Source organism: Otolemur garnettii, unplaced genomic scaffold (assembly GCF_000181295.1).
Source record: "Otolemur garnettii isolate 467f Iridium unplaced genomic scaffold, OtoGar3 scaffold00070, whole genome shotgun sequence".
Lineage (NCBI taxonomy): Eukaryota > Metazoa > Chordata > Mammalia > Primates > Galagidae > Otolemur > Otolemur garnettii.
The window spans coordinates 6,647,627-6,674,000 of NW_003852465.1; the positions used below are offsets into that span (position 1 = coordinate 6,647,627).

At 36.3% G+C, this 26,374-nt stretch overlaps 1 protein-coding gene across 3 annotated transcripts in view; it reads right to left on the reverse strand.

The window, feature by feature from the left end:
• Positions 1-2,081: 2,081 nt before the first annotated feature.
• Positions 2,082-26,374, reverse strand: part of SCAF11 (SR-related CTD associated factor 11) — a 78,550-nt gene continuing 54,257 nt past the window's right edge. Inside the window, exons 8-16 of one of the 3 annotated variants that reach the window (XM_023515362.1) lie at positions 17,711-17,769; positions 17,434-17,543; positions 16,370-16,471; positions 14,005-14,111; positions 8,904-11,612; positions 6,985-7,331; positions 5,576-5,746; positions 5,097-5,216; positions 2,082-4,864 (exon numbers count right to left, since the gene is read on the reverse strand). In XM_023515362.1, coding sequence (XP_023371130.1) covers positions 4,718-4,864; positions 5,097-5,216; positions 5,576-5,746; positions 6,985-7,331; positions 8,904-11,612; positions 14,005-14,111; positions 16,370-16,471; positions 17,434-17,543; positions 17,711-17,769 — 3,872 coding nt within the window. In that variant the 3' untranslated portion in view covers positions 2,082-4,717. Of the gene's footprint in view, positions 4,865-5,096; positions 5,217-5,527; positions 5,747-6,984; positions 7,332-8,903; positions 11,613-14,004; positions 14,112-16,369; positions 16,472-17,433; positions 17,544-17,710; positions 17,770-26,374 lie in introns of all 3 variants that reach the window. The other 2 variants (XM_023515361.1, XM_012807513.2) reach the window with 2 other exon arrangements.

Genomic DNA, 26,374 nt, shown 5'->3' on the forward strand with positions numbered 1-26,374 from the left:
AACTCGTCTCATTACTTTATAGTCATGCCATGTATGTTTTTTTAACCATAAAATGACAATAAAAATGATTTTTTAAATGAGAATGTTTTGGATAAGTGAGTTCTGTCTTGATATTAATCACTGTAATCAAAGTACCAAACACCAAAAAAACATGATGTTCTTTATCACCAAAGCAGAAGCTGCTGAGGAACGGAGCTGTCAGATTGACCAGGAGGGACACCTGGTGCTTGACTCTTGGTGGGTTTTACCAAATAGTAAATTGAAAAATACATATCTCCAATATTTATCCAAAGGAAGTCTCGTCATAGTACAAAAAAGTCACTCAGATGCTCAGAATTTTAACTACACTAGCCATCTCCACAGCCCACAAAGCCAACAAAAAAGCACCACTTTCTAATATATTACAGCCAGTCATACAACTTTCTCTACTACACTGGTATTTATAACTCGTTGCATTTACATATCCTTATTTCCGCTGGTAAAAAGTCTAGAATAACCTTGTATATGAATCAGAAATGCTAAGGCACACCATCATCTACTTAGGTAAGCAGATACATTTCCTTTAGTAAGACTATATTTAACAGTAAGAGCAAAGGCTACCATTAAGCCAACTCCTGATTCCTGTGGATTTCAGTGTGTAATACATCCCACATTAGATACATTTGTGTTTTAGAAAGAAGCTTTTTACATTTTTAATGAAAAGTCTCACTCTCATATGCTGGATTTCTCCCCCGCCCCCCACCCGGCTGCCTGATAACCACCATTCAGGTATCTTGGGTACTCCTTATGCTGTGTGTCACATAGAAATCCAGGTGAACGTTCTTAGTAAAATATAAACACTGCTGCACTTTGTAAAAAATGTAGTATCATAATGTCCTTCCAATCATTAAGAGCTTCATCATTTTGGGGGGCAGGGGGAGAGACAGAGTCTCACTTTGTCGCCTTTGATAGAGTGCCATGGTGTCACACAGCTCACAGCAACCTCCAACTCCTGGGCTTAGGCGATTCTCTTGCCTCAGCCTCCCGAGTAGCTGGGACTACAGGCGCCCACCATGCCTGGCTATTTTTTGGTTGCAGTTCAGCTGGGGCCGGGTTTGAACCTGCCACTCTTGGCATATGAGGCCAGCGCCCTACTTACTGAGCCACAGGCACCACCAAGGGCTTCATCTTTTTATACAACTATGTGATGTAGTCAACTACAATGGATGTACCATGATTTATTTAAGACTTCTTACCAATGGACATCTAAAACTGTTTCCAGATTTGAAGATGCTGTTTTAAACTGGTCACTAACATTTTGCCAAATGTTTGACTGTCAGATGCTGTGCTAAGCAATGTACATACATCCTCCTGCCTCAGCCTTCTGAGTAGCTGGGATTAAAGTATGTGCCACTACCCCCAGCTAGTTTTTCTATCTTTTTTGAGGAGGGTCTTGAACTCCTGGCCTCAACTGATCCTCCTACCTCGGCCTCCCAGATTAGAGGTGTGAGCCACTCCATCAAGCAGAAGTTATTACCTGTGGCAGGATTACAGGTGATTTTTCTCTTTTTATCAATCTCGTCCCTTTTTTTTTAGAAATTTGCTAAATTTTACCTAATTTCCCTCAATAATTAAGTAGGGGGAAAGCTATTAAAATGTATGCTTACAGCTAACTCTCTAATCATATTTTAGAGCTTGGACATTAATGTAAACATGATGCTAGTGACTTTGTTACAAATCCAACAAACACTTCAACACTTTTTTTTTGAGAGTCTTACTTTGTCACCCTCAGTAGAGTGCTGTGATGTCACAGCTCACAGCAACCTCAAACTCTTGGGCTTATACCAATCTCTTGCCTCAGCCTCCCAAGTAGCTGGGAATATAGGCACCCAATATAACATCCAGCTATTTTTTGTCTGTAGTTGTCATTGCTGTTTAGCAGACCAGGGCCAGGCTCGAACCCACCAGCTAGGGTCTATGTGGCTGGCACCCTACTCACTGAGCCACAGGCACCGGGGCAACACATGTTTGAAAAGGGTTATAATGAAGTAGAAGTCACCATTTTCCCAGGAACCTTCACAATAAAATGTTAAAGACACTACTTTGTTTATCAAAAGAATTTATTAGAAAATATTACACACTACATAATTAAGAGTATTATTTCAGTAGACAGCACTCCAACCTCATTCTACAAACAATGTCTCATGGACCCTGGGGCAAGCCCTGTGCTTCTGAAGCTACATCTTTTGGATGGAACAAACTGTACACACTGTAACCATTTAAAGGAAGGTAATAAAGAGAATGTGGTAATAACCAAAAACAAACAAACAAAAAAAATCACAAAACTTTCAGGAATGTTAAAATCATAGACAACCACTATGTCTCAAAATTCTAGTCATTCTACAGCCTAAAACATAGGTCAATATGACTAGTAAGTTAAAGGGACCAAGGTTTGAAAGGTCAATACTGAATCTCGAAAAATAACAATATGTAACCACACAAAATGTTTCTGATTCAAAGCACATGCAAAATTAATGTGAATTTCTTTTTAAAAATGTAAGAATGGGGAATGTTAATGCAACATATTTTTTCAACATAAAGCATGCTTCTAATACATTCTTAAACATTTCAGAATTTGAAAAGGTTGAATTCTAATCCAGTAATATTCTTCATTAGCTATTTTAAATGCAAACTAATCAGTGCCCCAATCAGATACAGGACACACACTTGTTATTTTCAAGAAATGTGGAAGCAATTCATGAGAGTGTTACCAAAGATGAGAGTGCGACTCTTGATGACACCACACAGCTTTTCTCTAAAACTTTAAAATTTGTTTGCAAAAGCTAACTGGTATAAGCAAATTTTAAAATGTCAACAAATTCGCAAATATCAGTGGGAAAAAAATGCACGAAAAGTATGAACCAGCTTTAACACAAAATAGATTTAAAGTTCTTACAACTGTTTCTAGAGTTCTAAACCAAAAAAAAAAAAAAAAAAACCAAACTGAGGTGTGTGTTGAATATTTGAAACACTCTCTTAATATTCTAAAATTTCTTAGACAAAACAGACTCCAAACTTCTTTCCCCAACACAATCTGAACAAAAAATTTAATTAAAATACATATGTCAGTAAAATAACCATTATTACAAATGCCCAGAAATGTAGAATGAAGATCCAAAACTGCTTGGAAGTATTTTTAGGATTATAATCATGACCTAAAAAGCTTATGGCCTAGCACAATCATAATTGAAGCCAACATTTCAAAATATTTTGCCTATCAAAGCTATCACCAGCAAAGTATTATGCACATAAAATTAAGAAACAGGTAATCTTTACTTTAGGAAAGCACAGTCCTAGAGGGTATACTGTTCTCACTAAAATGTTTAGCTAGTAAAAGGATCAGTTTATCTCACCAAGACATGTCTCTCCCTTGGATCCATTAACATCTTACCTGTACGGCTTTCCAGTTATTTGGTTATCTACTAAAAATTGTTACTAGAATGAAAGTTTATCATGGAGAGAACTCGATGTTTTCTTCCAAGATGCCAATTAAAATAATGGAGCTATGAACGTTTTAGACTTACCTCTTAGGAAAATTAACATACTCTAGTTTTAAAAAATAATCAAATTCCTAATCCCTGAAAACCTAACTAAGACTTCATTATTCAATTTTCTCCTCTTCCAAAACACAAGTTTTAATGTCCAGAATTTTGCAATATGGCTAACAGCCAACATATAATCACCAAATTACACTTTATTCCTTTCAAGTATTTGAGTGTGAGAAGAAATTTCATTAGCAATTAGATAGATGAGCAACAACCTGAAGCCAGTGCAGTGAGTCTGGAAATTCCACCTCAGTCCCAAGGAGGAAAAGAGTCACAACTTAATAGCAATTCTGTGGTTGGCACAAATTTATCATCTCTGATGTGTAGAAGCTATTATGAAGAAACATGATCTCTGCCAAATCAACACTTTTTCCAAAATGATCATCAACAAAGACTTTGAACTGCCAACATTGTAATCTATCAAATTAGACAGCTTCATCTCAATAGAGGAAAAAAGGCACAAAAGAAAAAACAAGCAGCATAACCTTTATTTGGTCACACAATAGGTGAAGAGTATCTCAAAGTTTTGAACACTAAATTTTACTCATGATAATTTGTTTCCTATCTCAACAATTTACTCAGATATGTCCTGTAAAAATACACATTAGGAACTGTAATTGGTATGCTCTACTTAATATTAGAAATTCTATTTTTCATGGTAATACATTATTTAACTTTCTATAATTAAAGGGAAAAATCATATAAAGTTCATACTTTATTTTTTAGCCTGACAGAATAAATGCATTTATGTGTGTGTATATATATATATATCTATATATCTCTTCCAAACCAGTGCACGTAGAAGTTTCTAATTTATGCACTCCATTTTTTTAAATCAAAAGCTGTACATTTCCAGTATCCACACTGTAAGACAGTCCTAGTAAAAATGCACATTCCTTTAAACCCTTTGCTTTCCCTTGAAATTTTCTTTTCAGGGGGAGGGAAGGAATAATATAGAAGTTGCAGTGCAGAACTATATTTATTTAGAACAAAACATTATATCCTATGTTAAAAAAAATAATTTTATCAAAACCAAATTTCAATCACAGTTATGTCTGATTTTGAGTTAATGGTACACGTTGAAATTGCACTTTGCAGATTTCTTGATAATGTCCTTTATAGCGCTCCCCCATTCAGCCTACGTTTTTCTCAGTAGACACAGGTTCTTCCAGAGTTTTCTTTTGGCTTCCCTTCCGTGAATATTTGTATTTGTCTACATAGGCTTTAACCAGATTTGCCACTTTAGTAGAATTTACTTCTCCACTCTTACTATGACAAACCTAAGAAAAAACGGGGGGGAAAACTTTTTTCAAGCTTAAAGGGATTAAAGCAAAATGGAAAGCTTTGTGAAAAACAACCCCAAAGAGACCAGACTTATTTTCACATTTCTATCTCACGTGAACAAAAGGTAAAAAGGCAGACAAGAATTAGTAGGAGTTAGCTTTTATTATTTTAACTTAAGCATCCCTTTATTAAAAGAAGTGCTTTTACTCCACTAAAGCTGTAACTTACTTTATCTACTGCTTTCCGTACAATTTCTTTATATTCTTCCTTCGTGATGTCTTTATTTTGGTAAAATGGCTTAATGGCCAATTTTACCTCCTGTGCTGCTTTTTCTTGAATTTGCAGTTTCTAGGAGAAGAAAACGTGTAATTATTATTTGCTAATCAAATACTTTCAAAAAGCTTCTTTACAAATACTGCACATTTACATTATTAAAAGAAACTCCTCAAATATTAGTGTGACAAACACAGAACAGTTATTTATGAAATATTACTAGTAATTCACTGAGCATCAGTGAATTTTAGACAGGTCCCTCAAACAATATTAGGATGTAAGACTGCCAATAATAAATTCCCTTCACATTCATATAATACAAAACTGGTATTTTTCATCTTTATCATATACAGAATTATGTAGGTTGCTCTCAACCTTGAACTTGCCTTGTCTGTCTTCGAGCTATCTGCGCTGGCTTCCACAGTAACACTTACTTTGCTTTCTGCCAATTTTACAGCAGCATTAGAGGCTTTGCTGTGAGTTGATGACGAAGTATTACCAGAACTTGGTCCCTGAACCGTTCCCACATTTCCTGGGGCTGCTGTCGGAGCAGGCAAGACTGGTGTGCTCACGTTATTACTTATATGAGAAGAACTAGGAATACCCTGTTTTAAAAAGTTATCATCAGTCAACAGCTCACTTGTATGCAATAAAGTCTTAATCGTTTCTCAAAAATAACATTAAAAAATATAAAGCAAATCTACCTTAGTGCTTAAGAGAAATGCATAATTCAGGTCATTTATAGCTAAAGGGCTATTTGAAGAAAAATAACATTCTTAGACAGAGCCTAATTTAGATATGTCAAGATGGCTTTAAAATTATAAATGTGTACTGTAATGTTCTGACAGTAACTAAAAACAAAGAGAGAAGCAGTGAAGGCAAATGGCCTGCAGTTAGATGACAGCAGAAAAAGATGTAAGATCCCAAATTCTAAAATCCCATTTTCCTATTCTTCCAACTACATATAATTGTCAGGATTCTGGATTTTTTATAACGCAAACATCAAATTGTAACTAACAAAATGTTTGCAAATTATTCAAATTTTCTGTCTTGGGGTACTTCTTCCCCTTTAGCTAGTTAAGTTCATGAAAATGAAACACAGGTGGTAATGGATAATGAACAGCTTTATCTAATGTTTTTCTCAATAATACAAGCTTTATCACAGTACTTAGTTACTAGTTCCCACTCCATCACTCCAAAAATCCAATGAAACAAATAATGATTTTATAGCACCCACCACTTGATTCTAGTTTGGCCCATAATTTGGTCATCTTAATCTAACAAAACTGTTTAGGTATAAGTAACAGCACAGTGTGGCTTAGATCTGATGATAATGTATTCAATTTATTAGGGGGCTGAGGATTTAGAGAAGGACAGTGAAAGAGGGATTATGAAGGTTTAATAAAATTGCAATCAAATAAACAATTATGGTTTCTTTTCTTTCTTTCTTTTTTTTGAGACAGAGTCTCACTCTTTCGACCTGGGTAGAGTGCCATTACGTCATAGCTCACAACAACTTCAAACTCCTAGGCTTAAAAGTTCCTCTTACCTCAGACTCCCTGAGTAGCTGGGACTATAGGCTCTGTCACAACGCCTGGCTAATTTTTTGTTTTTCATGGAGATGGGGTCTTGCTCTTCTTGCTGAAGCTGGTCTCAAACTCCTGAGCTCAAGCAATCCACCCACCTCAGACTCCCAGAATGCTAGGATTACAGGCATGAGCCACCTTGCCCGGCCCCTAAACAACTGTTTTTGGCTGCCAGGATTCCCTTTCTTGAAGGTCTGTTCTTAATAGCTAAAATGTTTATAATGGTATTGATTAAACTTAAGTTGCTAAAAACATACCTGCAATTGCTTTCCATCTGGTTGTGAAGCAATGTAGCTGACTTGTTGGGAGGGTGGGGGAGGAGGCGGTGGTGGTGGCAGTCCCTGAGATACACTGGCAGGAGCAGCTACCTGCATAAGAGGCACTCCTGTGTGGAGATGCAAGGGTAGCTGAGGGTGAATGTTAAATGGATGACGCTGGATGTTCATCAAGGGAGCGTGAACACCCACTGGGTATGGGAAAATATTCATAGGCTGCTGCTGTGCGTTCATCTGTTGCTGCACTACATTCATTTGTGGTTGCATCATATTTATAGGTAGCTGAGAACCATCAACTTGTTGGTTTGTTTGGTCTTTCAGGTTAGAATCTACCAAAAGAAAAAGAACTTGTGAAGAAGTCATGTTATATTATCTCTTTAAACACAGAAGCAAAGAACTACTGGTTACAGTCAAATTAAATAGCAATAAACAGACTCAGTGGAACAAAGCCAATCTCCAATTAATTCATTTAATCCTGTTGTTCCTAAATAATGTACACTGATTTTCTAACTAAAAAAAAAACAAAAACATTCAAATAAAATTATTATTTTATTATTATTATTTTTTTAAGAGACAGAGTCTCACTTTATTGCCCTCGGTAGTGTGCCATAGCATCACAGGTCACAGCAACCTCCAACTCCTGGGCTTAGGTGATTCTCTTGCCTCAGCCTCTGGAGTAGCTGGGACTACAGGCACCCGCCACAATGCCCGGCTATTTTTTTGCTGCAGTTTGGCTGGGGCAGGGTTCAAACCCACCACCCTCGGTATATGGGGTTGGCGCCCTACTCACTGAGCCACAGGCACCACCCACAAATAAAACTATTTTTAAGAATAAGTTCAGGGCAGTAACTGTGGCTCAAAGGAGTAGGGCACTGGCCCCATATACTGGAGGTGGTGGGTTCAAACCCAGCCCCAGCCCAAAACTGCAAAAAAAAAAAAAGAGTAAGTTCATACAATAACATAAGTCAACATGAGCAAATAACTAGTTGCTCAAGAAACTGACTAGATTAAAAAAAATCACATAAAACAAAACTTAGTTACAAAATTACAAGTAAGGTTAATCAATTTTTTTATATCTTGAACAGCTTTTTTCTTGCAGCTCCTTCTGCCTCCTGAGTAGCTAAGACTACAGGCATCCACCATGATACCCAGCTAGTTTTTTCTACGTTAGTAGAGACAGGGTCTCACTATTGCCCAGCTGATTCTTGCAATGTTCTGAACAAGAACCATAAGGAAAAATAAGTCTTTATTTTTAGAACACTTACTTTTATGAGAAAAATAATTTTAAAAAATGCAAACATCTGAATTAAGTAAGTTAAACCTGCATAGGAACACCCCAAATTCTTTTACTGCAGCAAATAGTACATGAAATATTTAAGTCTTTGGCAAGGTTTGGAGCAGGGTTAGGGTTAAAATATGTATTTTAAGTGTACATAAATGTATGTATATACACATTTATATAAAATGCAAAGTGACTTATAAACAACTGAGGTTCATTTTAACATAAAACTACAAATAACAATCAGTTCAAAGTGCATTAATGTACATAGTTACCATTCAATAAAAAAAAAAAGAAAAGAAAAAAAAATATGTTTCTTTCTCTATGTTTTATGTTTTTGCTTGTTTTTATTTTTTACTTAATTGAATTCATATTCATATGTGATTTTATAATAGAATATTATCTCTTAACTCTTTAATATATATATTTCCAATATATTGAAATTTTCTTGAAAATATTGTTTTCATTGGTGTATATCATAGCATATTTTTATTAAATCATTCCTTTATATTTTTAAATATTAAAAAAAAAACAATCAGTTCAATTCATACAAATAAGATATTAAACTTATAGCCCTTCTTCAACTAAAATAGCATCAATAAAGAAACAGAGACTGTATTACCCTGTTCAGTTGTCTCTTCCTCTTGTCTCATCCATCCCGATTGTGGACCTGAAGAATTCCTGCCTCGTCGTGAATAATAGTTTTGTACATCTGCTGGCAGAGTCTTTCTCACAGCCCAACTAGATGCAGAAGTCCACCCCGATCTATCTGCAGGTGTATCAAATGAGAACTCTTGCTCAGTTTTTCGTTTATAGGGCTGCTGTTCCACAAACTTGAAAGACTCATTCCCTGAACTATTTGAATTCCCTGAGAGGGGTTTGCGGTTCTGCCACCTATTTTCATGTTGGTCTGTATAGGCAAAACTACCTCTGTAAGTGCCTCGTCCACGGTTTCCTCTACCACGGTTTGACATCCAACCTGAACCAAAGTTTTTATTCCAAGAATTCCCTGAATTTTCATTTCTATTTTCTTCCCAATGAGACTCTTTCAACTTTTCTGGATGTCTGGTCCTTGGATCAGGCCCAGAATTTATTTTTTCTGTTACCCAATTAGGACAGTCATTTCTATATTTGTCAGCAGAATTTGGATCCTCCACATCTGGATTAAAATCATTCTTTTCTTTTCTTGTATTTTCATTCTGTTTCTCTGGGTCATTCTTTCTGTACCGATCATTTCCTCGTGGACATCTCCAACCATCATTTGTCCATCTTTCCTTCCACCAGGGTGAGTAACTCTCTCTGTCGTTTCTACAAAACGATGAACTCTTACTTTTTGCTCTGGATCTTGCAGGAGACCTAGAATGAGATCGGGACCTAGACCACCTTCTGGTCTTCCTTTCTCTTTCTCGATCTCTCCTCTGTCCATCTCTATCGCTTTCTCTCTCTCTGCTCCGGGACCTGGATTTTTCTCCAGGAGAGGAATCTTTCACTCTTGACTGAGATCTTCTGTTCTCTCTAGAAGTATCTCTTCTTGGGGAAGGTGATTCAGATCTTTTGCCTTCCCTAGTACTATTTCTTTTTGGAGACTGAGACTGAGATCGCCTCCTTTCTCTTGCAATATCCTTTTTTGGAGACTGCGAGCGGGATTTTCTCCGTCCTCTGACAGATTCTTTCTTAGGAGATGGTGACTTAGACTTCCTGCTTTCTTTTCCAGTTTCTCTTTTGGGAGATGGAGACTGGGACCGCTTCGTTTCTTGTGTCGCATCTTTGTTGGGAGACCAAGTTGTAGATGGGGAATGAAATCTAGATCTTCGAGTACGAGGCTTTTTAGCTTTATCTGTTATATCTACTGAGCTGTTAGATTGTTGAGATATAGGTTCAATCTTTTCATTTGTAGGACCAAAAGATGGGACATTATTTTCAGAACTGTATGCCACAGAGTTTTCGTTTAATTGTTTAGAATCAGCATTTACAGATGGTTCAATTTCAGATTCATTTTGGTCACTGCAAAATGAATCACACTCCATAGGTATCATTTCATTGTTGTCCTCACTAAAATGCTTCTGAATCTGTTCACTGTGTGTTTTAGGCAACTCTGTGGAGCTAGGATGTTCAATCAGAGATTCACTCTTTTCTTCCAAAGATTCTTCCAACTTGGTGTTAAGAAGATCATTTTTTAATAGGTTATTTTCAGAACCTGGAGTATTATTGATGTTTTCATTCCTGGAAGTATCACATGTTGCAATTACTTCTGCATCATCATCAATTTTAACATGCCCAAGCAATTGAACCTCTAGGTTCTCAATAGATTTTTTGTCTGCTGTTTGTATAATTTCACCCTGAAAAGACTCTAACTTGGGGCTCTCTACAAGCTCTTCTATTTTTACTGTAGCATCTTTATGATTAATAATTTCTACTATGGGATTCTCTCTCATTTTTTCTTCTTTAACCACGGACTCTATGGTCTCAGGTAACTCACCTAGGGGACTAGATTCAGGTTGGTGTACTTCACTTTCAGATGCTGTATATATCAGAAAATCATTTGCAGGAGGATCTATACACATATCTGCTTCTACCTCTGACTTTGAAGGTCCAGATATCTGGTCTTGATTTTCTATCAGATCATCCCCTTTTTCAAAAATATTTTCAGAAATCTCATTTTCTAAACACAAAACATTAGCATCTCTATCTGTAGCCTCCAGTTTTTGAATTTCCTCTTCCTCTCCAACTAGCACAGGAGGCTCCTGAGTACAAGATTCAGAATATAAAGATTCTACTTTTTCTTCTACATTATTATTCTCAGTATGTTTCACACTGTCTATTTGTTCACTGAAACTTTTCAAGCAATTAGACTGGTTCTCTACATCTGTCTGCACAGGACAAGTGTTACTACTTTCTACATCTGATTGGCGCTCTTTTTCTAACATGGATGATATGTCAGATTCGGTTGTTTCTTCATCTACTGAATCATTGGAAGATGATTTTCCAGATGGAGGTACAGAGCTTCGAAGCTTCTTTTTCAACAAAGGTGGTTTTCTTCCTCTTCTCAGAGTCTTCCGTTTTGGAGCTTGTCTTGTTTGCTTTTCTGACTCAGCTAAAGAGGAAACACTTACAGATGGATTACTGTTACCTGGGGCATCACACCCTGAACTGCTTGATACTGGGGATTTTGGAGACTGACTGACTGTTTCAGCTCTCATGTTGCGTGTAGATCTCCTTGTAGGAGTTGTTGCTGCAGGTTTTCGTCTTGACCCTCTGGTATTCGATGTACCAGAAGTTTGCTTCTTTTCTTCTCCTTCTTGGGTATGTGCTAATGCCTTGCAAGAAGTACCTAAGAATATCAAAATTTTTAAAAAGTAAATGCATTTTAAGAAGTAATAGTTTGGCTTTAGCTAATTTTAGCACACAAAAGGCTGTAACAGAGTAAAACATTTATGAATCAAAGTATGATTAAATGCATAGGTAATAACATCTGAGAAGCATGAGATGTTCATCAGCTTTTTCTTAATGACACTGAAATATGTTATAATCAAATGTGGATCTATGTGAAAAATTTTAGAGGAACAAAAAGGGAAAATGACATTGGGCCTGATAACTGCTATTTGCTTTTAGTATTATGGATAAAGAGAAAATTGTCAAGTTATCCATGCATTGATTAAGCCTCAAAGTATTTGTTCATAATTTACAGACATTACTTCTAAAGTCTGTGGTTTGGACACCAAAGCCCTAAACAGAAAGGAGACTTCCTCTAATCAGCACTTCAAAGCCTTTAAGTAGTTAATTTCTTAAAACTGTAAAACAAACTTTTCCTTGGGATTTTTTTTTTAAACTGGCAGATAAAATTATATGTATTTACCATGTACAACATAATGTTCAGAACTACATATATATTGTGGAATGGCTGAATCTTGCTAATTAACATGTATCACCTCACATAGTTATGTGTGTATGAGACCACCTTCCATCCACACTCTTAGCCAATTTTCAAGAATATAATACAATTGACCCTTCAACAATGTAGGTTTTCAGGGAACCAACTCCCCACACAATCAAAAATAGGTGTATAATTTCTGACTTCCTCCAAATTAACTAATAGCCTTTTTGACCAGAAGCCTTACGGAAATATAATCAGTTGACTGACTCATATGTTTGTAAGTATTTTATATCGTATTCTTTCAATAAAGTACAGAAAGAAAAATGTTAGGACAATCGTAAGAAATAGAAAACAAATTTATAGTACTGTACCATATTTATCAATATCCTAAGTTTACATCACTTTTTCACAAGATGGATCTTCTGTGTGACATGGTGGGCCACAGCAGCTGTTGACCTCAATAATCTAATACATATCAACCAATTCCACTTTTTCTTATAATGTCATAACTTTTCTCTGCTTGAGAGCATTCCAGCATCTCTAGTGGCACTCTGAATGGGTCCCATGGTGTTATTCAAGGTTTATGGTATTGCACTAAACATATTGCCTTTCACTGCAATATACAATTTACTGGAGGGGAAAATGTCTCACTTGAAGATGATCAGTGTCACATGCATTAAGCAGACACAACACTTGAACTCACCACAGTAATAGTTAATTTTATGCAGTTATGATTTAGTCCTACATCTTTATGTTTGTTTGTAGTGAGCAGTGCTGTATTTGTGTGTTAAGTTTTCATAAATTTTTTTTTTTTTTTGAGACAGAGACTCAAGCTGTCCCCCTGGGTAGAGTGCCGTGGCATTACAGCTCACAGCAACCTCCAACTCCTAGGCTCAAGTGAGTCTCCTACCTCCGCCTCCCAAGTAGCTGGGACCATAGGCGCCCGCCACAACGCCCAGCTATTTTTTGGTTGCAGCCATCATTGTTGTTTGGTGGACCCGGGCTGGATTCGAACCCACCACCTTAGGTGTATGTGGCTGGCGCCTTAGTCACTTGAGCCACAGGCATCAAGCCATAAATTTTAACTTATATAACAGATTTGTATATATTTTATGGTACTAAATGATAAAACACATTAGTATCTACATATATTTTGTGCAGTCATGACATATCTTTTTCTTAATTTTTTTAATATTTCTAGGCTATATTGTTTCCAAGTTTTATCAAATTGTCACAAATCTCCAAAAAACTTTTTAGTGTATTTATTGAAAAAAAATCCATGTACAAGTAGACCCATGAATTTCAAACCCATGTTGCTCAAGGGTCAAATGGACTATTAAACTATGGTCACCACTGTGACACTATAAACTTCCTGAACTTACTCTTCCCACTGAAATTTTGTATCCTTTGACCAACACTTCCCCAACCTCCCCATCCCTCAGGCACCCCAGCTCTTAGTAACCATGGCTCTACATTCCAGTTGTATGAGATCACCTTTTCTAGGCTCCACATATGAATGAGATCATGCAGTATTTTTATCTTTCTGTGTCTAACTTGTGCACTTAGCAGCGTAATATCCTCCAGCTTCACCTATGTTGTCACAACTGACAGGATTTCTTTTTACAGAACTGCATTACACTCCCTATGTATATATACTCTAGTTAGAATGATTTTAGTTAGAATTCTAGTTAGATTCTAGTTAGAAGGAAAGTTAAACCACTGCCTAAATATTTGCAGAAATATATGGGAGTTACTATACCTTTATAGCTTTTCTAAATCAATGATTTTTATGTAATTGGAGGAAACTAGTAATAGTTTTTAAAATAAAAAAAATTTTCAAAAACTTTACCAAAATTTTCTAAAGATATGGTACTTGTTGAAAAAATAGTTCTTGGTAACACAGAAGAAATGAGAGGCAGAACTTCCGTTTCAATATTCCAGGGTATAAAACCAATTCTGAAAATTCAAACAAAAAAGGACATTTTTGTTTAAATGACGTCTTAAAAATTGAACCAGCAAGTTAAAATTATTAATTCTCTAAAACAAGGTAGCAATATTAAAATACAGTGCTTTAACTTTTTTGCTAAAAATGTAAATTCAAGGTTACCCTCAGTCTAAAGATGACTACAAATTTGCCCCAAAGAAAACACATTCAAAAGCATGTTTCTCTATTTAATTAATGATAAAGGCCATAGCACATAAAGATTTTAATACAGATGTTACTTTTTAAAGTAATTTAATGTACTATTTTATCAAGAATTTATTTTAGCTTTTATTCTTTTCTTCACCATATGAAATAAAACGCAGAGATTTTAAGTGCACACTTTGCTGACTTTGACCAGTGTATTTATCTGTTAGTAACTATCACCCCAATCAAGAAACAGAACCCTTACTCTTCCCCACAAAGTGTCCTCATGTTCCTCTGCACTCTTCTCCCTCCTTTCCAGACAACAAATGAATGTATTTCTATCACCATATTGTTTTCTAAAATTCCTGCTCTGAGGACGGCTCTTCAATGTTCATAGTCTCTAAGGACCTATTAAAAGCCCCACATTTTTCTACATTCAAACTCAATCATTTCTCTGGCTTATTTTTTTCCCCTTATCTTTATTCAGTTTAGGTCTCCAAATAAAAGACTATCTGATTCAGTATACAGCAAGATTCTGTTGTATAGACATTGGAAGAAAAAAAAATCTGACTTGTACATGTAGAAAAATATATAACTGTAAAGAACAATTTCACAGAATACCTATCCAGGCTTCCTAATTTTTTTGTTTTGGAAGACAGAGCCTCAAGCTATCGCCCTGGGTAGAGTGCCATGGCATCACAGCTCACAGCAATCTCCAACTCCTGGGCTTAAGGGATTCTCTTGCCTCAGCCTCCCAAGTAGCTGGGACTATAGGCGCCTGCCACACCTGGCTATTTTTCGGTCGGAGCTGTCATTGTTGTTTGCAGGCCTGGGCCAGATTCGAACCCACCAGCTCTGGTATATGTAGCTGGGGCCTTAGCCACTTGAGCTACAGGCGCCGAGCCAATTTTATTTATGCTACTTTGTCATTCCTAGAGGGTAAAGGCCCTACCTACACAGAACTATATAATAGTGACATATAAAATAAAGTCATAATATGTTATATAGGTGAACATAAAACTCAGGCAAGGAGCCCTGATCTGCATTTAGGAGCTTGATTTAAATATATGCAAAGGCTGTCCAGAAAGTATCCAGTTGTGCATTATGAAAAAGAGAGGCATACTTTCTGGACAGCCCTAATACTATGTACCTAGCACCGGGCTAGTACGCTGAGGACTTAAAACTAAGAAAGAACTAGACTACGAAAAGTCATGAATACAAGACACTTGATCAAATTTTTTAGAATATTTCTGAGGCCAAGGAACAGGGTTCACACCTGTAAGCCCAGCACTTTGCAAAACCAAGGTGGGAGAATCCCTTGAGACCAAGAATTTGAGACCTGCATGAAATAATAGCCAGGCATAGTGGTGTGAGCCTGTAGACCCAGCTACTTGACAGACTCAGGCAGGAAGATCCCTTGAGCCCAGGAGTTCGAGGTTATTAGTGAGCTATGATTATGCCACTGTACTCCAGCATGGGCAGGGAAATATGATAACAGCAATGCTGCAGCTGACAGCACACAGGTAAGAGTAGGGGAAGGAAGACAGGCTTAAACGCTATTACTAACAATGAGTCTTACTACTCTGGTGCACTCCCTTTTAAATTTAGCATATAAATACCTATACTTATTACACAGATAAATTAAGGATTCTCTTCTTTTCTTTCTTTCCCTTTATTTTTTAGACACAGAGTCTTACTTTGTCGCCCTCGGTAGAGTACAGTGGCGTCACAGCTCACAACAACCTCCAGCTCCTGGGCTTAGGCGATTCTCTTGCCTCAGCCTCCCGAGTAGCTGGGACTACAGGCACCTGCCACAACACCTGGCTATTTTTTTGTTGTTGTTGCAGTTTGGCTAGGCTCGGGTTTGAACCCACCACCTCTGATAGATGGGGCTGGCGCCCGACCACTTGAGCCACAGGTGCTGCCTAGGATTCTTTTCTTTTCAAGAGGTCTTTTAAATAGCAATCTTCATGAGGTGCTTGAAACACCAACATTTAATTGGCACAAAGTTACTCCTACCCCATTTAATGATATCTTGTGCTCACATTAGCCTTGAAACACTACAATAAGTAATTTTTTGTTTTACCTTCCGATCCCAGGTAATGTATCAGGAAACCATGATAATTCCAGTTCCTGTCTCTTCTGCCTAATCAGTGCACTGATTTCATTGACTTCTATAAATTCTGTACTAAAAGATAAATTTTAGATCTTAATCAAAATCAAAATCTTAATCAAAATCAAAATTAATCTTAATCAAAATTTCAAAATTTTAAGTTCAAAGAAAGAATTGGGTCATTATCAAGAGTAGCAGCAGTTTTTATACTTAGTATTATAGATCACACATACAAAAATGAGAATATTTTTCTTCTAAATACAACCTTATTCCTAAAATAAATAAAATTTGTATATTACAAATCAGATTTGTAATTATTTGATTCCTAAAAATAATGCTTGAATTTCTATATTAAGTGATAGGATAAAAAAAGTCAATTCATACGAATATCCTCCTTATTAAAAGAAAGGTATTCTAGGTGCAACAGTCTGCCACTTGAAACTACGTCTCAGACAAAAGAAGAAAATAAAGGAGGATATGGTTACTGCATCCAAATATGGGCATATGGGCATAGTTCAGCTTTTCAAAAGACTACTAAGACACAACTGTTGTCTTTGACATCTTGCCAAGCCCTAAAATTAAATCACACAATCTTATTCTGTCCTATTAATTCAGGATTTAAAACTGTAATTTAATCTCAAACGCCACAAACATTTACTTGTTATCTACATGCCAGTCACTAGTATTCACACATAACTGGATATGCTCTAAGAGTTCTTTGTTAAGTACTATTACCACTATAACTTAGTAAGTAGCCTACTTTTCTAGTACATAAAAAGCTTGAGTAGTAGAACAACTTCTTAATGAAAATAAAGTCCACTGGCATAGATAGTTACTGGATAACAGAAAAGCTCACATAACAACAGGTTTTCTGGTTTTCTCTTACAGCTAGTTTATTCTCCCAAACCAAAAACAAGGTGGGTCTTTCATAATTTTTATTGAGCCCAGAGTTAAAATTTCTACCAAAAGTTAATCAACCATAATGATTAAAACATCAACCGTATAGACAGCATCAATTAAAAGTAGAAAATACTAACCAATAAGCTCTACGGGTAAAAGAAGATTCTCCAGTTTGACTACTAGAAGAAAATATATTGGAGAAAAAATTTCTGAAGCAATGACTTGAACATCGATTTGATCTTTGAGGCTAGAAAAGTAAAAAGTAGTCAGTGAAAGAGCAAATAAAAATACTTCCATAATAGGTACATGACTGTTATGTACTAAAATGTTTTTATATACCTGAGGCACTAACGATACATACTAAGTAATCACAAAGTAGTATAATCTAAGAAAAAATTATTTATTTCAACAAACCTTATATATCTTTATTGCTTCATTTTCCTTTCGTTCTGCTCCAATGTCTGAAGAGTTTCCTGAACAAAGACATAAAAGGACTTGGTAACTTTGCGTTAATTTTTACTTAAAAGGCTATAAACCAGCACTGATACTAGCATATGGGCAAGGATTAAAATATGTAGAAAAGTTACATTTCAAGTAATAGTATTTCCATTTAAACAATTTTCCCAAATGCTAATTTCATCTTTTCTTGTTATGCTACAAATACAAGGAAAATATTTTTAAAAGGCCACAACAGAAAAAACTGGTGAAAAATATAAAACTGCTATGCTCAGAGCATATGAATACTAAAATTCTAGTCAACATTTTCTGGCATCTTGTGCAAACTTAAACTATCTTGTAACAAAAGGTATACACACACACACACAAAATCAAGCTATTTAATGTCAACAATGCAATTAATATTTCATATCCAGCTTATTATCTAAAAAACAGTACCATTAACTCATCTCAAGTAGGAGCCAACCAGGAGACCTGGAGCCATGAGCCCTTATCAACCATAAATTGTGGGAATTATCATTCAGCCAGTGGTACCCATTTCAAGTACTCTTCTTTTTCCTCAAACTTTACAATCAGAAGGGAAAGCATGAGTGTTCACAGGAACAGCTTTCTGTTTTAGCAATGTGGGTGCTATTTTGCTTATGACTTGTCTACAGTACAAATGACAACTGTTTTTTAAACTTAAGCCTTGCTTGCCCCACAGAAGGCCTACTGACATTGTTCAAAATAAATCACACTAATCAGGAGGCCTGTTTCTTGAACTGCAAGACTATATATATTTTGGTTTTCTTATATTATTCAGTTGGTAATGGCCTATTTTCTACTTAACAGCACACTAACTTCCTTTTAAGTTATAACTGGTTTCACAATATTACCCATCCACTCAGAATTGTTATAACATGGAGAGAACTGAGTTGGAGAAAGTTACTGCCTTACACATTGATGTATTTTTAAAAGACAATAGGCTGATTTTTAAAAGTGCTTAAACCACCAAACTAAAGATGTATGGTAGGTACCCAGCTACATTCTTAGAAATAACCACCATTTTCTTTTAGTTGGCCCTAGAATTGCTGTGCTATAGAGATATGTCTTTATGCCCTAAGGGTGGTGAGTTGGTTTCATTTACTCAGTAAGTACATAACTATTTACACAGCATTCTTTCACTTTGAAACCTATCTTAGGAAGCCATTTTTAGACAAAAAGCTCTCTAAGTAAAGGTTAGGTTTCTGGCCAATGTCAAGTTAGAAAATCTAGTCCAAAAGCTACTTCACGTATTTCTAGGCAATGCTCAGATAAATACTCAGCAACTCCAGTTATAATCTCTGAAGTACTTAATACTAGAGAATTTGTCTAAATTTTGTTTTTCCTGGAGACTGTTTTATAGAACCATGCACTACTTACCTGTCTTTGGTCAGTGGTGATACATTTTTAAATTTAATATCAAAGTAATGTATGTACATACTTTAAGAAATAATCTAGTCTTTTTTTTTTTTTTTAAGACAGAGTCTTAAACTGTTGCCCTGGGTAGAGTGCCGTAACATCAAAGCTCACAGCAACCTCAAACTCTTGGGCTTAAGCGATTCTCTAGTCTGAGCTTCCTAAGTAGCTGGGACTATAGGCACCCACCACAAGAAATATTCTAGTCTTATAAAGAAAAACTATAGAAATACCCATTCTTAATTTCTGCTTCTCAAAAGTATTTATCAAATCCTTTTTGATTGTTTCCTCTAATATTTACCTCTTTACTTTTAAATAACATCCTTATACCACTCTTAATTTTTTTGGTTTCAGATATTTTCCAATAATTTTTTTTTTTTAAAGACAATCTCATTTTGTCACCTTTGGTAGAGTACTGTGGCGTCACCACTCACAGCAACCTCAAACTCCTGGGCGTAAGTGATTCTCTTGCCTCAGCCTCCTGAACAGCTGGGACTACAGGCGCCCGCCACAATGCCTTTAGAGAAGGGGTCTCTCTCTTGCTCAGGCTGCTCTTGAACTCCTGAGCTCAAGCAATCCACCCGCCTCCTAAGTGTTGGGATTACAGGCGTTAGTCACCGTGCCCAGCCTCCAGTGATTTTTTGTTACCGCAGAAGACAGATTTTTTTTCTATATACCACTACTACCATCCCCTTTGCTACCTTCACTGTCTATATTATCCTTTTCAATGTGTCAATACTTGATACACACATACAACAGTGTTAACATTGTAACTACAAAAACAGTGATCACAGCTGAACTGTGTACGTTAAGATTACTCTTCTTGTATGGTTTCTTGCTTTTCCTAGGGTTCATAACTACTTTCTTTTCTCTTTTCCTTTTTTCTATATTATCTACCATTTAGCTAACTCTACAACAAAAGTATAAATCTCCTCTAGATATACTCAAACATATAAAGTCATCCATCAAGTTTGTTTTCTGTTCTCTTGGAAATACTATCTTCTGTCCTGTTCCAAAGTGAACTGGTAACCCTCAAATCTGTCATTTACAAGTCATTATGGGACTATACTTTGTCATCATTCTGTTAGTCTTCTTATTCTTTTCCTGAATTGAAATACATTCTATAAATTTCACATTGTTCTTTCCTTTAGTATCTCATTTAGTGAAGAACACACATTCTCCAGCACTACTGAGAAAAGGGAGAAATTAATTTTTGAGTTCTTATGGATTAGAAGAGTGTCTTTATCCTTATTGCAGTAACATTTGGTAGTTTGGTAGGCTACAGAATTTTTGAGTTACTGATTATTTTCCCTAGAATTTTCAAGGAATTGCCCTTGAAATTATCAACTATTGTTGATGACACTCTCTAGCCCCTATTTTTTTTTATTTTTGGCCTGTTTATTTTCTGTTAGCTTTAGGATCTTACTCTCCTCACATTTCTAGAATTTTGTGTGAAGTACTTGGTATAAATTCTCTCCTCATTTACTAGGTATTATTTCCATATATATGAGCAACATCCATGCCCTACTGGTCTGAGAAATCTTTCTTTGTATTACTTTTTTTTTGATAACTTTCTGCTTTTTGATTTTTCCTTTCTGGAACTCCTTTCTGAAATTTTATTCAGTATTGAATACCTTAAAGGACTACCCTCTGATCTCTTTGATGTTCCCTCCTACTAAGATATGTTTGTTTTATTCCTGTTGAGTTTTTAAATTTCTGCTGTAGTATTTTTAACTTCTAAAAGCCTTTCTCAAGAAGTTTTTTTCTTACATCACTGATATAATCCTTTTATCACTAAAAATATTAAATTTTGTAAAGTTGATCCCCATTTCCCAGCATTGGGATCATCCCATCAGGTTCCTCTTGTTTCTGTTTTGATCTCAACTATGTTGATCTCTCCAAATATCTAATGATCACTGTTTGTGGGACACAAAAATACTGGTCAAAAATAGTGCAGATGGGTGCATGGTCAGAGCTTTTCAACTAATGAGTTTCACTGTAATGTGATCAAGCAGATATCTGGCTATTTTGCTGGGAGATCCACAAATGGCCTTATCCAAACGTGGCCTTATCCACGTTTTTTCTTTTAGGCAAGCCAGTATCCCAGAATGTATGTACCTCCTACTTAAAATAAAACTGCCAGTGCTTTGGGAAATGATCATGGGTAGAAGACTAGATGACTCACCATTTGACTTAACTGCCCTTCATTACTTTGTTGTTTCCTCTACCCTCACTTACGTTAGAGTTTAATATGGTTAATACACCTACCTTAGCCAGTAAACCTCCAGTCTTTGGGCAGTCCCCTTCCTCTAGTCTGGGTCAGACAGGAATCTGCAGGATAAACTAGTCCTCTAAAAAATTTCAACTAATTTGTTTTGTGGCACCATCACATATCCCTACCATCAGAGATAATGGAGGCCTCCAAACCTGAAACTTCATAATGTTTGATGGTATGTGAACTTAATTCATAACTCCACTCATCTCACTCTATTGCCCCAGGCTGTGATGCGTTGGCATCATCCTAGTTCATAGCACCCTCAAACTCCTGGGCTCATGCATCCCTAGTAGCTGGGACTACAAGGCCCCCATCACAATACCAAGCTATTTTTTTTCTATTTTTAAGTAGAGATGGGGTCTCACTCTTGCTCTGACTAGTCTCAAAGGATCCTCCCACCTCAGCCTGCCATTTTTTTAAACTCTTACAATTTGTCTTGCGGTCAATAAGACAAAATAATGAGCCGTTAAGATTTCTTAAATATAGGTTTGGGAGATTGAGGGCAGGTAGATGCTACGGCATATTTGGAATATTTATTTACTTGTTTATTTTTTGAGACGGAGTTTCACTTTCTTGCCCCTGGTAAAGTGCCTTGGTGTCATAGTTCATAGCAACCTCAAACTCTTGGGAAAAGTGATTCTCTTGCATCAGCCTCCAGAGTAGCTGGGACTACAGACGCCTGCCACAATGCCTGGGTATTTTTAGAGACAGGGTCTCACTCTTGCCCAGGCTGGTATCAAACTCGTGAGCTAAATTGATCCACCTGTCTCAGCCTTCCAGAGTGCTGGGATTTACAGGCATAAGCCACTGAACTCGGCCTCCTATTTGGTGTTATTTACATCCATTAAGGAAACTGTTTATCATCTAGTGGTTTCTCCTTTTATGTTGCTACGGCCATTGCTAATCAATGCCTACATCCATTAATCATTAGAGCTTACTAAATGCCAATACTCAAATTTGTAATCCTTTCTTCAATTATTTGCTGCAACACTTCTTAAAAAACAAAACAAACTTCCTTGTATACCTTGTTTCATTACCTTAACACATACTTTGTAGTTTATGAAATGCAAAAGAGATGCTTGATTTTCCCTTTCATTTACCAGTTTTCAAACTAATTTCCTGTCTCCAGCAAAGGAGACCGATTATTTGCTTGCTTATAAAATATGATGAATTCATGGACTTAAACATATTTAACGGCTTTTAGAAATTGTAGTTCTTATGATCTTTCTGATGGTCGAATTGTCCTGTTTTTATAGAAAGAGGCCAATCAGCAATCACAGATTCCTGAATCTTTTTGTTACAATCCTAGTAGTCTTTGTTAGCATCCTTACTTTGTTAGAAAAAATTTTCTAGGCACATCTTAACTATCTCAAATCTGAATCAGCCCCTTTTCTTCAAGGAGCCTAGTTCTTTTACTGGTAAGCGATATTTAGAGAAAACAATCCGGGCACCAGAAGTAGGTCACAGTATTCTCCAAGCTCTTTTGCACCTTGTAGAAGGGGTTGAACAGTATCCTCTCAAAATTCATGCCTACCTAAAACCTCTAAATATGGCCTTGTTTGCAATCCAATTAAGAAAAGGATTAATAAAAAGATAACTAAAAATAATAAAAAAAGAAAAAGAAAAGAATAGGAGATCATGGTGGATTAGGGTGGGCCCTAAGTCCAATATGAGGGTCTTTATAAGAGACCAGAAAAGAAGGCCAAGTGAAGATGGAGGGAGAGACTGAAGAAATACAGCACAAATAAGGAATGCAAAGGATTGTTGGAAGCCAGCAGAACTTACGAATAAGCAAGGAGGGCTCTTCCATAAAACTTTAAGAAGCATGGGCCTAATAACGCCTTGCCTTCAGAATTCTAGCTTCCAGAATAATAAGAGAACAAATTTCTTTTGTTTCAAGCTACCACAGTTTTGGTCATCTGTTGTAGCAGCTCTAGGAAATTAATATAGACCTAACTAACTACATGGTTTTTTTGTTTTTAAAATGAAATCAGAAATAAAAATGAATACACCGTACAACCACTGTAACTTGACCAGCCATGGGACTGTAACAAACTGGTCAACATACATAAGTGATCAGGAAGTAGGCCTATTGTTCTGATCTGTACATGTGGTGCATTTCTGGTCTGTGAAAATTAAGTCAACTTAAGGAGGGAGTTCTACTGTAAAGCTAAATAAACTGGTTAAGGTATTCCTAAAATTTCTTACATGTAAGTAGAATCCAACCTTTTCAAATTACAATACTTTTTAACTTACACTTGTCAATGTCTATTTTATCACATAATGTCATCCTCTGTGCTATCAAGAACAGTGGTGATTTCTTCAGAAAATTCATAAAAGAACTAAATCATTGACACTAGACTAATACCAGGTCTACAATTAAATACGTAGAATTTACCAATTTTGACTTTCTGAGGAAAGCAGAAATACCCTAGGGTTCTCCCAACAAGTTCCACTCTCAAATGGGGTTGTTGGGGTTAGAAGAACGCCACAATTATCTAAGGATTTTCTTTCGAGCTTTTAAATTCTTCAAATTTAATGAGAGCACTTTGTCTCCTCACACATTTGTAGGCAGTGACAACTATGGATCTGCTTGTTGTCATATAGCACAAATAACACTTTGTATTCCAAAGAAAAAACTTAATGGAGCCCATTTGCAAACTATTACTCTTTATTATACAATACACAGAAAATTTAGCTTTGTGAGTCAAAATTCTCTATGATCTTAATTGTTCTTCTTGGTCTTATTTCTGGTCATGATGGTCTTAAAAGACTTTTGCCTGAACTCAAGAGGAAAGAAATGACAACTAGAAGAAACCATCTACTTAACTTAGGAATCAAGCACAAATAAACACATATCAACATAAACTGGTCACCACTAAAATAACCTGAAAATGAATAGATCTTATTTATGTTAATGTTAATAACCTCTATATGGACGTGCAAAATGCACATTTCTTCAAAGCATCTCTACTTAAGTTGTAGAGCAGGTATCTTCTTATATGTCCAAAAAAGAATTTCTCTGCCCATCTTTACTGAAGAGTAACTGGCAAAAAATATATATATTTAAGATATATAACTTAATGTCCTAATATATGTATACCCAGTGAAAATGATTATCACAATCAAACTAACATATCTATAACTTTATAGTCACTGGGTTTTTTTTTTTAGTAAGAACATTTAAGATCTATCCTCTCAACAAATTTCAAGTATACAATATTGTATCGCTAACCATATTTGCACTGCTGTAACATCTGTACCTTAGGTCTCCAGAATTTATTCCTCTTACTTAAATGAACCTTTGTACCCTTTGACAAATGACTCCGTTACCCCCCTTCCTCCCGCACCCATTATTCTACACTCCCACAAAGGAATTCTTGATTATATCCTCCCAAATGTTCTCCTATCCACTTTCCCCATCTCAGCAACTGGCAGCTCCCACTTTTCCAATTGCTCAGGTCACAACACAATACACTTCTTGATCTCCCTCTTTTTTTTTTTTTTTTGAGACAGAGTTTTACTATGTCCCCCTTGGTAGAGTGCTATGGCGTGACAGCTCACAGCAACCTCAAACTCTTGGGCTTGCCTCAGCCTCCCAAGGAGCTGGGACTATAGGTGCCTGCCACAATGCCCAGCTATGTTTTTATTGTAGTTGTCACTGTCTAACTGGCCTGGGCCAGGTTGGAACCTGCCAGCCTTGGTACATGTGGCTGGCACCATAACCACTATGCTACAGGCACCAAGCCTCATCTCCCTCTTTTTTATACCCTACATCCAATCTGTTAGCAAATCCTGTTAGTTTTACCTTTAAAATACAATACGGTTGATGCAGAATAACATGGATTTGAACTGCATAGGTCCACTTTAAGCACATTTTCAATAAAAGGTACACTAAATGTGCCTGCCTCTTCCATCTCTGCCACCTCTCAAACAGCAAAACCAATCCTAACTTCTTCCTCAACCAACTCAATGTGAAGAAAATGAGAATAAAGATCTTTATTATGACCCACTTCTACTCAACAGAGTTAATATCTTTTCTTTTTTTTATTTTTACATATACATGTGATTATTAGGTTTCCACTTTTTGCCTTCACAGAATTAAAAAGGCTTAAAATTTACCAACAATAATAATGTTTAAGATAAGGACTAGACACAAAAACCTCATAAAGAATGAATGAAATTAAATACATTCAGAAATCAGACACTTGCTGCAACGAAGTATTAAGCAATAATAAGAGTAAATATCTTTTCTATTCCCAATTATTTCTGTATTGACATTTTCTTTCCTCCCAATTACTTTAAGTATACAGTATGTAACACATACAACACACAAATTATGTGCTAATTGACTGTTATCTGTTAGGCTTCCCATCAACAGAAAGCTATTAGTAATCAAGTTTTCAGAGAGTCAAAAGTTAAAATACAATGACTTTCCACTGAACAGAAGTCAGTGCCCCTAACTCCTGAAGCATTCAAAGGTCAACTGCAGACACAGAACTGAACCACTTATCACCTCCACTAATATCTCCTTGGCCCAAGCTACTACAATTTGTAGTCCAGAAAAAAGCCACAAAACTAGTCATTCTCTTGGCTTCTACTCTTATTCTCCTAAGGTGTTCTTCCCTCAATAGCCAGACTAGTCCTTAAAAATGCATCAAATCAGAGATAGGGAAGGTGGCTCATCTGGGAGGCCAAGGCAGGTGTATTGCCTGAACTCATGAGTTCAAGACCAGTCGAGGAAGAGTGAGACCTTGTCTCTGAAAAAAAAAAAAAAAAAAGCAGAGAGTTATGGTAAGTGCCTGTAGTCCCAGCCACCTGAGAGGCTGAGGCAAGAGAATCGCTTGAGCCCAAGAGTTTGAGGTTGCTGTGATCTATGACCTCATGGCATTCTACGCAGGGTGACAAAG